The sequence below is a fragment of the Ursus arctos genome, unplaced genomic scaffold (genome assembly GCF_023065955.2).
Source record: "Ursus arctos isolate Adak ecotype North America unplaced genomic scaffold, UrsArc2.0 scaffold_21, whole genome shotgun sequence".
Classification (NCBI taxonomy): domain Eukaryota; kingdom Metazoa; phylum Chordata; class Mammalia; order Carnivora; family Ursidae; genus Ursus; species Ursus arctos.
The window spans coordinates 14,191,305-14,205,835 of NW_026622886.1; the positions used below are offsets into that span (position 1 = coordinate 14,191,305).

At 41.6% G+C, this 14,531-nt stretch overlaps 1 protein-coding gene across 1 annotated transcript in view; it reads right to left on the reverse strand.

Moving 5' to 3' along the window:
- The window catches only part of ANO4 (anoctamin 4), a 394,735-nt gene that overhangs the window by 377,135 nt on the left and 3,069 nt on the right, over positions 1-14,531 (reverse strand). The window contains exon 2 of the mRNA XM_057316522.1: positions 4,325-4,408. Within this exon, the coding sequence (XP_057172505.1) occupies positions 4,325-4,408 (84 nt within the window). The remainder of the gene's footprint in view (positions 1-4,324; positions 4,409-14,531) is intronic.

Here is a 14,531-nt window from a genome sequence, read left to right on the forward strand (position 1 = left end):
TTGAGAAAAACTGTTAACTACCACGTTTTTAAATCTCTTATACATAGGTAGAGTAGGAGTTTACTATCAGAAAATAAGGAGTTTTCCAAGAGTCTCATGGATAAATAGAAAGATTTCAGGAGTCTTTTTATTCTGTTCCTTAATTGTTTTTGTTGTCATCATTGTTTTTCCTTAGTTGTTTTGTTACTGTTTCGTTTGTTTATCAATTCTTCTCTTGGTAGGGCATAGGTTCCTATAAGGAACTATTTACAGGAAGCCCACAAGTATGCTATTTTCTTAAATGGAATGGATGAGTAAGTGTTCCGTATGAGAAGCACTGAAGTACAGGAGATGAAAGTGAACAAAAAGAGCTTTTAAAAAAGAACTCCTGGGTGATCCAGATATCTGTCCTCCCTCTGGTACTTTGAGTCTAAGGCTGTTAATTATTTTCTGCTTTTACTATAAATATTGCCCAAGTGCTTTGTACTAGAAAGACTGTGGGCAGTGAAGGGCGCCTGGGTGGCTCAGTCAGTTAAGCATCTGCTTTGGCTCAGTTCATGATCCCAGGGTCCTGGGATCCAGCCCTGCGTCAGACTCCTTGCTGGGCAGGGAGTCTACTTCTCCCTCTCCCTCTGCTGCTCACTCTCTCTGTCAAATAAATAAAATCTTAAAAAACAAAACAAAACAAAACACTCTGGGCAGTGGACACTGCCTGATGCCTGCACAGAATCCATCCCTTTCCTTCCTCTCAAGAGGGTCCACTTTGGGAATTCAGTGGACACTCACTCAGCCAGGGCACTCAAGGCAAACTGACATCACCCCCTTCCCTCCCCTGGCACTCCGACTTGGCCAAAGAGACTCTCATCTCCCCTGCCAGTGATTGGTCCAAGGAGGGGGTCATGTGACCCAATCCCGCCCAATGAGATAGAAGTAGTCTCTGAGGGCTTCTGGAAAAACTGTCAGCATCTCAAGTGAAAGCCTGAGGAAGGCACCAAAGCTCCTTTCCCTCTGGTCATTGTGTCTAGATGAAATTCCTGGAACCATGGCAGCCATGTGGCTGCCACACTAAGATAAATTCTCCCAGAAGGCAAAGGGAAGAAAGTCTTTCACAACATCATTGAGCAGCTTAATCAACCCATCCTAAGGACAGGCTTGCCTCTGGTCTTCCTGTTACGTGAAATAAATTTCCTTATGGTTTCAGCCACTTTGAGTTAGGGAACTGAAGCGACATTAAAGAGGCTTTCATTTATGCTTCTGCCTTCTGAGAAAACTGTCTGTCATACTCACCTCCCCTTCAGAGGTGACTGCATGGTAAGGACCTGCTGTTAATAGTTTCCCAGGGCTGGTAATGTAGTACCACAAACAGGGTGGCTTAAAAAGACAAATTTATTCTCTCACAGCTTTGGAGCTAGAAGTCTGAAAAGATGTCGACAGGGCCATGCTCTCTCTGAAGTCTCTAGGGGAGAACCTGTTCCATGCCTTTCTCTTAGCTTCTGACTTGCTGGCAATCCTTGGTGTTTCTTGACTTGCACATATAACCCCCCAATCTCTGCCTCCACCATCACATAATGTTTCCCTGTGTGTGTCTGTGTCTCTTCTCCCCTACTTGTAAGGACACCAGTTATACTGGATTAGAAGCCCACCCTAATGGAGTCTCTTCTTAACTTGATTAATATCTGCAAAGATCCCATTTCCAAATAAGGTCACAACCAGAGGTTAGGACTTCAACATATCTTTTCAGGGGACACAATTCAACCCAAAACACCCTGACATAGTGGATGAAGCTGACTAGACTAGGTGCAATATAATGACTTATAAGAAATATATATTTGGTCATTGATGACCAAAATATATTTTCCAGATATATTTGGTCTTCATCCACAGTCGCTGAAAATGCTTCAGAGCCATAAAAGTGACATGGGTGTCTTGCTACTAATGAAGTTGACTTTGGTGTCAGAATTGAACTGAAACCTCAGACACCCTGCTAGTGTCAAATTTGCTTAGTACTGGCGGGGGAAGAGGGTGGGGGAGAACCTCCACACACATTGGATTTGAGTTTAGAAACCCAAAAAGACCAAGAAAGGGCACTAGGCCAGTGGCAAATAGCAAGAGTGTCATACAATGGGAGCTAAATTACCCAGGTTGAAATCCCATCTGTTATTACCCATGTAACTTCAGTAACTTTTTAACCTCTCTAGAATTTAGTTTCCTCATCTGAAAAACAGGGAAATTAACAGTCTCTAACTTGTAAGATTTTTGTGAAGATAATGAGTAAATACAGAAAAAGTACCTAAAACAGTGCCTGGCACTGAGAAAACTCCCATTTGGTCCTCACTATTAACCACTCCAGTTTCACTGACAAATGTCTTAAAAGACAAGTCTCTACTCACAGCTCTTCACTCCTTATTCCAAGCTCCGCAACCTGGCTTCCCTCTCACCACTTACTGCCATGGCCCTTGGGGATGTCACCAGGGCAGCCCTTGAACTCTAACCTCCTCAGCCTCTCCTAGAAATTCCCTGGGCTTTCCAAAAACTGTGCTCACTTGGTTTTCCTACCTCTGTCATTCTTTCTACCAATTATGCTTCCCCCAAAGACGGGGTGTTGGCTCTCTACTCACTCCGTATGCTGACTCTTACAACCTCATCCTCTTGCAAAGATTCCACCGACTTCTCTGTGTAGAGAATGCCAGTATCTTCATCTCCTGCCCATTCTCTCCTGTGGATCATTCTGAGGTGGGAGTCTCACAGGCACCTCAAGTCTGACATATCTAACCTGTAGCCATCAAGTCCTCTTCCTGACTGCTATATTTCTAGGGATGGCTCAGACTCCCTGTTACCCTGACTCAGAATGTCAAGGTACACCTGTCTTTCCCCCATCCGGTCAATGACTAGTCCTGCCAGTTCTCCCATGTCTGTCCCTCCAGACCTGCTCTTCATCCCACCTCCCAAGTTCATTACTATCTCTTGTCAAGAATAAAGTCACAGCTACTTACTCTGCAATGACACCCGACCCCCCAACACATGAAATCCATCGTGTTCACCACCAGAATCCCTCCTTTCATCCATGCATTCATCTTGTCCCCCCTCCTCTGAGCCTCCCACTATTTAACAAAGGTCTTTAGGAACGTCATTGCAGGTTATTTAGTATTTTCAAACCAGGGTCCATGAACTCTCCACAAGAATTTTTTAATCATTTTTATTTTTCATTTTTAAGTTAATTTAGCCATTTAAAAATTAATAGATGCATACTGTGGACCAAGTTCTACCACGTAATTTTAGGGCCTAGATTTGCTTTTGTGTTTTCATCAAGTTGGCACCAATTGGTACACTCGATGAGAAAAGGAGAGAGATGGATATGTCAAGGTTCATTTATACCAAAGGAAGATCCAATAACCCCACCAGCATTAGCAGAGAGTTCATAGTGGGTTGGACAGAGAAAGCTGGTGGGAGAGCAGAGTTATCATGAATGCCTAGCAGTAAAGCTGTACTGAACTCAAAGATCCCTTCAGCCAGGACCACACTGCATTACAAGAAGTAATGTACTGGCAAGATAGCAATGTCTGTCATATTAAATTAATGTGACAGATTTGTAATTATTTTCCTTGGCAGTGTTTTTTTTTGTAAATTCAATTTGATTTGTATGGCTATTTGTATGGCTATAAGGCACCTACACTTATTTTTATGTTTGAACACACTTAAGTATCATTATAATAAAAATAATTTAAATCAATTTTAGGGGTTCATAATTCTTTTCTCTTTTTTATAGGTGTCCACATTACTGAGGTTTGAGAAACTATCATATAGTGTTTAAGAGCATGAACTCTAATGTCAAACAAACCTGGATTGAAATTAGATACACTAATCATTGGCTGGGTGGAAAAGATCAGATTTCCTCATCTGTGAGACGGAAAAGTAATATGCCCTCCTCATATAGTCCTGATTAAGCAAAATAATGTATGTTAATGGCCAAGAACAGCAATAGAGGAATATAAATCTCAAAAAGGAAGTCAATTTTAATATTAAGTATACATGATATTACAGGTGATTTACAAATTAAAAAGTTAAAGCAAATGATGAAATGTTGGGAAAACACGGAGTTTTTGTTGTTGCTGTTTTTGTTTTTTTTAAGCTCCCCGGACCACATTTCCTCCAAGGATCTCTCTACAGAAGCAGTAAGAAGCCACAAGAGGGTGCTCCAGCAAGGTGAGTCCGTGAGCATTTGCTCTGAATCTGAAAATACAGGCTCCTGCCATTACATTTTCTACTCACTTCTTCCTCCGCACCCCCACCCCAGGCGTTCCCAAGCAATAATAATTTTGATAAAACAAATGTCAAAATCGCTCACCTATGGTGATCTGGCTGACACAACTGTAGTAGCTGCCTGTCGTTGCGGAGGAAAGGTTATAACTGCCACTGCTCACATCTCTGTCTGTTAAGGAAATAAAAGAGAAGGTTGATCATATCCATGAACACAGTGTAAATACATGACTGCTGGTACATTCACCAGCCCCCCGTTCTGGGCAGTCTCCTGCTCCTTCATTGGTTCATTCATTGATGCCTACCTAGTGCTCAGTGCCAGGCACTTGGAATATTCAACAAACAACCCAGACTGCCCCACCCAGGGAATCTCAGCTGGGTGCCACTGTTACTGTAGTGGGGGTGAGAAAGGATGCTGGCAGAGGTGCAGGGACAGGTGAGGGAACACTTGATCCAGAGAGGGCGGCAGGTAAGGCTCTGGAGAGGAAGTGACATCTAAACTAAAACCTAAAGGTGAGAACCACCTGATGAGGACAAAGGTGGGGGAACCGAGGAAAAACATCCAGATAGAGGCTTCATCGCACGCACGCACGCACATCTGGAGGCTCAGAGGCCACAGGCAGCTTCCTGAGTTGGCAGCTGAGCACAGGAAGAGGAGAGGTGAACAGCAGCTAGACTACGACAGGGCTTATAAACCACATTAACAGTCTGGATCCCGCCTAGAAAGCACGATCCCATTTTCACTTAGAAAGATCACTTTGCGGCCCTGTGGAGAACAGACTGGAAGAAGCAAGATGAGAGGCAGAGAGACTCCTTGCTGGGGCCGCTGCGATAATCCTGACTGGAAGTGAGGGTGGCTGAGCCGTGGGAGAAGTGCCAGTGGGGACAACAGAAGTGGATGCAGTTCCCTTTGGGGCTAAAGGTACAATGCGTGGCACTGAATTCCTCACAATTGTGAACAGAAAATGTTCTAGGCACAAGGGGCAAAAAAAACCCCAAATGCTCCACTGACGTAGCATCTCAGCACTTTCATCCACATATCATCATGCATGTGGGCAGCATCCCCCCCCACCCCCAGGCTCTGATGGGAAGACTGAGAAGCCTGAGCACCAGAGCCCCACCAGAGCACGCAGCAGAACAGAGCCCACATCGAGATCAGAACCACTTCAGACTATTTAGGAAACACAGCAGGGCATAAATATGTGATTTTAAAATATCAAAGTAAATGTATATTTTCCAATATAAAACTCTACAGGTTAGAGACAAAGAGTCATTATAACGATGGTTACCAAACTGACCTAAAGGAACTATTCGAATATTATGTTATGAAATATTAGGAAAACTCTGAAACCCTAATCTATAAATGGCAAAAATTATAGGTCTAATTATTAAGCATAAGTCAATTGCACTCAAAGAGAAGGGTTTATAGAAACATTCTGAGAGTCAGATTTTAATGAGACCACGACGTGGACTGGTGGAGAAGATGATGGTATGGCATGCGAACGCTCTCAGGAGGAAAGAGCACAGGTACGTGGACAGAAGGAAGGAAACAGAGGCATCTGCAGGGCATCCCAATAAGCCTGTGTATTGAAAGCAGTTGGGAAATATTAACAAAAGCAGATGGTGAGCCAGAGGGCAGAGGAATGATGGTGGCCCTCAGAAGCCACGTCAAGGCCGTGGTAGGTCCACAAACAGGAAGGTAAAATGCTAGAAAATATTTTAAACTGTTTTGAATGTGGGAAACATAATTTCAGCAAGTGCATGTGGCCAACTCCTCCTCTAAGAAACATTCCCAGACCACCCGCACTCTCCAGGGTACCTCCGGAACAGCAGACAGGCCCCCACCAGCACTGAGCGGGGAGACCGTACTGGTTCACACAGGTCTAAACCGTGGGCTTGTTGTGCTCGCTTCGGCAGCACACATACTAAATCGCGGGCTTGCCAAGGACATACCCGTGCACTATTCAATTTGTAATTCCCAGAATTTAGTGCTGTGTCTGCCATCAAGCGTATCTTCAGTACATGCTCATTGGTTGAAAGAAAGAAAAAAGGATGCATGAAATTTAAAAAAAAATAGACAAATGACCATTTCCCTTTTCTGTTAGTGTAACTTCATTAGAGGTGGCTGGGATTAAAGAGGAAGAACACTGGGCTGGGAGTCCGCAGGCCTGTGTTCGAAGCCCAGTTCTGCTGCACATAAACTCTTACAACTTAGTCAAGCTGTTGGCTGTTTCTACCTGAAAATGGTGACAATAATGCTTATCTCACTTTTTTTTTTTTGGTAGTGGTGGGGAGGGTTGATGTGATATGGTTAATAAAAATAAATAGGCTACACAAATGCACAGTTAGCAAATAATTCAGTACACATTTGTGGGATCAGCTGAATCAACAAAATCCAGACCTAAAACATATCTCACTGCTCTAAAGTTGTCATTCCTAATTCTTTGTAAACCCCGTGCTAATGATCTGTCCTTAAAAGATTTTTGGAAGGGACAAGAATTGCAAGGGATAAGGTCAATGGCATCAAAGGTGATATATAAATAAATATATAGAGAGAGAAATTCACAAGCCCAGAAGTGGCTACAGACGGGGAGAAGAGAAAAGAAATGAAGGGAAAAGCGTACTTAGAAATCAGCAATCAACAAAGAGGCAGGGTGCTTGAATAAGGAACGAATACTTGGGAAGAGGCCATAAATAAACCGTAATGGTAAAGCTACTGAAATTTGAATAAAAGCCAAAGGGTAAAACTAGGGCATAATTTTGGTGGCAATATTCTGAAAAGACTCAAAGGACAAAAGTATAAAGACCTGTGACAATGACAGCACAAGTTATGGCATTCTGTGTAAAAGGTGCTTCCCCTGTGTAGGAATTAAAACAAAAATGCTAGATTTGGGGGGAAGGGCCCAAATATCCATTTAATCCTTTAGGGACCAACTGCAGTTAAAGAAAAAGATCAGGTAACTAATGGGAAAATTTGAGACTCTGAATGAGATTAATAAACCCTATGGGTTCTGGAGTCAATACCTAAATTAGATACCTGGTTCCAACCCTTGGGCACATTATTTCATCTCTATGTAGCTCTGTTCCCTTGTATGTATGATGAGAATAATAAAGGCACTTGCCGTGTAAGGCAGCACATAGAAAGTGTTCAATTAGTGTTAGCTATGATTTATTTTATACTTCAAAAGAACAAGGTATCCATAAAATAGAATGCCATATAGCAAAGGAAATAAATGAAGTAAAGGTACACAAAATATTATAGATAGATCTCACAAATACTGTTGAATGAAAGAAGCAACCCCAAAACAACACATGATCCTATTGATGAAAATTTCAACAACAAAACTGAATTATATTGTTTAAGGACGCACACACGGATGGTAAAACTGTAAAGAAAAGTAATACCGTAAAGAAAAATAACTGTAAAGAAAAGTAAATAATTAGCACAAAAGGCAGCCTGATGGTTCTTTTTGGTGGACAAGAAGCAACCTTGATTTGGGAGGGGGTACAGCTCGGGGGTGGGTCCTGCAGTCCTGGAAATGTTCTGTTTTTCTGACTTAGGTAGTGGTCACACAGTGTTCATTTTATAAGTATTTGTTAAACTATAAATTTCTACACCCACCCACCCCCCAGGTCTGTATATATGCTATAACTCACAGTAAATTTTAAAGAAATTTCTTTAAGAAAAAAGAGGGACAGAAATCATGACAGGGCCAGGAATGAAAATTCTGAAAAAACATCTAAGAAAAGGAGATGGGGGGATGCCTGGGTGGTTCAGTTGGTTAAGCGTCTACCTTTAGCTCGGGTCATGATCCCAGGGTCCTGGGATTGAGTCCCGCATCGGGCTCAGCGGGGAGCCTGCTTCTCCCTCTGCCTTTTGCCTCCCCTGCTTGTACTCTCTCTCTCATTCTCTGACTGATAAATAAATAAATAAATAAATAAATAAATAAATAAATAAATAAATAAAATCTTGGATAAAAAAAAGAAAAGAAAAGGAGATGGTGGTGGAATCAGACAATACCAGTTACTGAGCACTTGCTCTTTACCAGACACTACGCTAAACACTGATTATTTCATTTACATCCATATTTCATGTAAGTTTCAAAACAACTCTTTCAAGGTAGTTATGATTATCCCACTATACAGATGCTCACAAAATTAGGGAATGTGCACAGACTCCTACTTCTGAGAAGTCATGAAGCTGGAATTAACCCCCAGGTTTGTCCTACACTAGACAACTATTTGAGAACAGAGGGGAAGACAGGAGGGCAGGTTAATATCACGAGCCGGGTTAGGTGGATTCCTCCGGCATCCGGACCTAATATCTGACAGTCATTTATCTGATGTGCTAAGCATCGAGCTTCTACAGAGAACAAGGTGGACATCATCTTATGTATTTCTGTTAACAGAAATGTTGTGACTAAAATTAACACACTTTTTTGGGTCTCAAATTATTTTGGGTATACTCATTAACAGAATGTTCCTACAACGAAAGAAAACCTCACCCATTTCAAGACTCACTCTGTCTTACTTTCTTCTTAACCACAGAGGAGAAAAAGAAAGCACTGCACCCATTTATGTCTTTCCACTGACTGCAGAATTCCAGGAACCATGTAGGCAACCCTAAATAAAAATTTTCAATGTAAAATGATCATTATAATACCTAATTTGGGAGATTTTAAAAAACAAAGAATAGAACTAAAATACCAAATAATAATAGTGCACAAGCCAGGAGTTGGGTACTCAAAGTCAAAGGACTATTCAGGGGAGAAGTCAACAGATTAAATTTAGAGTTAGTTAAACAAAGGGTAATGAATAAGTATAGGATTTGTTAGGTATGATTTAAGTGAAGGTAGAAGAGTAATTATTAACAAAAACAACAGGAATAGACTGTATTTCCGAACCAGTTTATTGTGTTAGAGGGAGAGACATATAGATGGTGCGGAAGAATAGGAGAGTGGATTTAACTATTAAAAAAAAATTTCTTTTAAGTTAACTTAGAAAAAAGAAAATAAATTGGAATAAAGCACAGGAATAAAAAACAAGACAAAGGAAATACAAAGTAAAATGGTAGAATTCAGTTCAAATATATCAGTAATCACAATACATGTAAATGGTCCAAATTTGCCAATGAAGAAATTGTGAGAAAGATTTCTTAAAAAAAAAAAAAATCAAATGCTATTTAGAAAAGAAATGCCTAAGACATAAGGATACAGAAATGTTAAAAGATATTAAAAAAAAAAAAAAACAAGCAAATACTAACCAAAATAAAGCCAGAGTAACTATGTTATTTTTAGATAAAAAAGGCTTTAAGGCAAAAAGCATTGTTAAGGATACAAAGGGTCAATAAATAATGATAAAAGGTTCAAGGCTCAACGCTTCAGGAAGATATAACAAATATTACATCTGTGTATTCAAAATAAAATAACCTCAAAATACATGAAGCAAAAATTAATAGAACTGCAGAGAGAAAAAATACACCATCATATGGAGAGATTTCAACACACAGTAACTGGTTGAGCCAGCAAAAATTTAGTAAAAATAAGGAAAATTTAAGATTACACATCACTTGGGCATCTTATTAAAATGAAGATCTTAAAAAAAGTAAATATCTTGATTTAGTAGGTCTGGGGTGGGCCTTTAATTTGGCATTTCTTTTCTTTTTCTTTTTTTAAGTTTAATAAGATGTAATTGACAACTGCATTTTGCATAGACTTTCAGCCAGTGCTAATGTTGCTGGTAGAGGGACTCCAGAGTGAGGTAAAGCTCTCCTCTAGAATCCACAAAGCCTGGGGAAACATCTCACCAACAAAAAATAAGAAGGGGATTTTTTTAAAAAGGAAAGAAAATGTTTTCACTAAACCCTTAAGAGCTTATCATAAATATGCTTATACACATGAACAGATGAAACAAGAATTCACCAAAAAGACAAATGATACATATCTACTGACTCTACGAAAACAAACATCATACAATTCCTTTCATAACTATCGAACTAGTGCACTAGAAATATTTAATTTAAAAAAGTACATATTCATTGTGTAGCTGCCTACTGCATCTGATTTTTTTAAAAATCACTCGAAATTGTTTATAAAAGGTACTAGAGAACACACACACACACACACACATACATATATATATAGTGATATGTGTGTCTATACATATGCATATATCTCTTCTTCAGAAATACTGGTGTGATTTATTCCATGTTTGCTGTATATTTTATAGGCTTACAGAAAAGTTAATATTCAAGACCCACCCTTTCCTCCTAGCCTGTATATCATCAGCTAACCTCCCTGGGCTTCAACTTCCTCCTCTATATTGTGACTGAAACTCATTCATTCAAGAAGTGTTGACTGCCCACCACATACAGTAGACACAGGCTGGCCCCAGGTAGGAACTGGTGCCTCGGGAGGTCTCACTAAGGTACTGATGAATCAATCAAAGCGCAAGAAGTATGTTTCCACTCAGCACAGCATTTCCTATCATCCTATACCTGATCCCATACCAGATCTCTTTTTTTTTTTCTTAAAGATTTTATTTATTTATTTGACAGAGAGAGAGACAGGCAGCGAGAGAGGGAACAAAGGCAGGGGGAGTGGGAGAGGAAGAAGCAGGCTCCCAGCAGAGGAGCCTGACATGGGACTCGACCCCAGGACTCCAGGATCACGCCCTGAGCTGAAGGCAGACGCCCAACGACTGAGCCACCCAGGCGCCCCCCCATACCAGATCTCTTTATTACTACAATAAAGACAACACAGCAGAGTGCTGTATACTAAATTGCTATCGGGCTTTCTAGGTTTTCATAAAATGTTTGCATTTGCTCTTTCATGTGCTTTTTGCCACAGCACTAGGAGACAAGCGGGGCAGGCACTAGTTGTAACCATACTAGTACCAGCAGCCTCTGCATCCCCCATGGGACCTGAGCTGGACCCAAAGTCCTAGAGGGCAAGGCCATCCTTTATTCATCTTGTGCCATAGTGCCTGGCTCTGCCTAATGCATGGAAGGCACAATGAATGTTTGCCAGAGCCTCTAGGAAGCTTTCAAATACTTTAATCACCATTCCTGAATTTTAAACACTGTGTCTGATACTCATTATCTCAGCTTCCCTTTGATTCCCACTCTCACAGTCTCCACAGTGACAAAAGCCCTTTCATGAAGCCTAATTAGAGAAAAGCCTTTCCTTTCCTTTCTTTCCCCCTTTACCTATTTGATTCAATGTTGAAAATCCTATATTCTATTTTCATTTTTTTCCAGAAGGTAAAGATCCATTTCTTATTAATACAATGTAAGATTCATGAAAACAGATAGTTTTTGTTTTTTGTTTACCTCCAGAACCTACAACAGTGCCTGACACATAGTGAGCACTCACAAAATATATGGTTAATTGTCCATTCTAGAAACTTCCTTAGTAGCTGTGAACTGTGTGTCTAAAACTATGTTCTAACAGAAAACTCCACATGGCTGGTACAAAGAACATTATAGTGTGTTTGTTTGTTTGTTTTCAAGATTTTATTTATTTATTTGACAGAGATAGAGACAGCCAGCGAGAGAGTGAACACAAGCAGGGGGAGTGGGAGAGGAAGAAGCAGGCTCCCAGGGGAAGAGCCCGATGTGGGGCTCGATCCCAGGACCTTGGGATCACGCCGTGAGCCCAAGGCAGACGCTTAACGACTGAGCCACCCAGGCGCCCCAGGACATTATGTTTTAAAGGAAAAGATTAAAATGCTTCTTCACAGCATCAAAATAAAATTTTAATTTAATCTTACCCCAGAAAGAGACTTCTAAAATGTGGAGGCTGAAGGTCAAAGAATAACATGTACATGCTTTGCTGCAGCTTCTTAATCAAAAGGATCCTAATCAATGTTGACCATGAGTGTCTGGATTGCATAATAATAAGAATGCCAGGTGGTGGAAGGCGAAAATAAGGGAGGTCATCAAACACCTCCTTGGATTTATTTTGTAAATAAAGCATGAGTTCCAGTCAGATAGCATGCATCTTGATTGTACCACATGGTGTGGATGCTTTTGGTCTTTTTCTTGTTCCTCTTTTCTGAAGGGTAAAAGTCATTTTGCTTGTTATTTGCAGTAGGGAAATGAGGTTTTAAAAACTTGTGCGCAGCGTAGTGCCCCCCGACATAGTCCATTCAGTCGGTCAGACAGCCAAAGATTGATCACCCATTACGTGTCAGGCACTGTGCAAGGCACCAGGAAGACAAAAATACAAGATATGGTCCTTGTCCTTTGGGATTTTACAACCCACAGATGGGAATATTCACAGTACAAAATGAAGAGTTGGGCGGGAGAAGACTTACCCTGAGACATCCCAGATCAGGGGGAAGGGGAGTGAAGTGAGCCTTGTAAAGGAGGAGGGGGGTGTATTTCAGAGCATGGGCCAAGGTCCAGACACCTGAGAAAGCCTGATATAATCAGTCATGCTAAACCACCCATGTCCCTAAAAGGTGGGATGCTGGGACCGCAAGAGAGAAGGGTGGTCAGTTCCTTAAGGACCTTGTTTGCCAAATGAGGGAAGTTAAACTTTGACTTATAAGCAGACGGGAGCCACTGAAGTGTTATAAGCAGGAGAATACAGAATGAAATTTGCAATTGGGACTGATGAGACCAGGACTAGAGGCAGAGAAACCAGCTGGGAGGCTGCTACTGCAGTCAAAACGAGCCATGATGGCAGACTCAACTAACATAAGAGCAGTGGGCAGAGAGAGGAGAAAAGAGAGTAGAAAGATTTTAAGGAAGAAGAATCAGCAGGACCTGGTGATTGAGAGTACATTGGCTGGGAGAGCCGTTGACAGTAATGCTTCCTGAGCAGTCACTATGTACTTTACATACGCACTACAGTACTACTGAATGACCCCCTGTTATAAATAAGAAAACTGAGACACGGGGGAGGGGGGGGGGAATCCCTTTGCCCAAGGTATTATGGTTAGTATGTTCCAGAGAGGACTCAAAGGCTCCCAGGATTCTGGCCTAGGTGCCTAGAAAGAGTGGAATGGCCCCTGCCAACCTCTCCAGGTTGTCACGCTCTACCAACATGTGCCCCTGGCAGCTGCCTTTATGCCCCCTACCATCTCTCCCCTTTACTTTTGTTCATGCTGTTGTCCCTCCCTGGAAAGCCCTCCTTCTCCCAATTAGTCTCTTAACATTGTCTCCTCCAAGGAACTGTTCTGACCTCTCCCACACTCCTCCCAGCCCATCCCCCCGCCCCCGCCAGCACAGCGTTATAATTCTCAGTTTAGAAGTCTGTTTCCTCCAGCTGATCCTGCTATCTGTGAGAGAAAAAATGAGATCTCACTCATTCAGGCCCTCCTATGTCCAGGATAGAGCCTGGCACATAGTTTGAGCTCAGCAGCTGGAGAGCTGAAGTTATTCACTGGGAAACAGGTAAGGGACGGGAATTCTGTGTTGGATACACCAAGCTGAGCTGAGACGCTAGACACGCACACATATAGAGAAGGCTAGCCCTCAGCTAGGTATACAGGCATAGCACTCACAAGGAAGAAGTTCTGAGTTGGTGATTTCCATTGGGGAATCAGTCGAATAAAGACAAAGTCAGAGGAGGGGAAATTATGTCCTGTGCTCTCACCCCTTCTCTGCCTCATTTCATCCTCACGTTGCATGACTAGGCTTGGCTCTTACTATACCCCTCTCCCATACCCTCTTCGAATATCAGTTGCTGAACTTCTGGTCACCCATCGTCTTTCAGCCTTCACTCAAGCCACACCTTCTGCCTGGAATTACCCACACACACATTTGCTCATTTTCTTCCGCTTCCTAACTACGCTTAGCCCAAGGCTCCAAGCCAAACTCTCTAAATCTGCATTTGGGCTCCACTTTCATTATGTGAGGTTAAGTAAGTTCCTCAACCTATCCACGCCTCAATTTCTTCAAATGAATACCAGGCTAATACTGGACCAATTTCTTAAAGGTTTTTGTGAGATTTAACTAAGGCAATTCATATAAAGAACCATTTTGATTTGTTTATGTCTGAGGATGCCCCACACTTCTACTTTAAAATGCAGAAAACTTTGTCACCCCAATTTAAAGGCCTCCCACCAAGGGACTGACTCTACATTTAGGGTCATTGTCCAGCATTTGGTAGGTGCCTAATTAGTATCCTCCAAATGGCTGAGAGTGAGATTATAAAGTCAAGGACAGAACCCAGGCAAACACCTACATAAACAAAGGAACTCCACAAAGAAGCAACTTAAGAGGTAGCAGGAAAATGAGGGGAGAACAGTTATAAGAATAATGCTGGCTCTGACTGCATTTCCTCCTT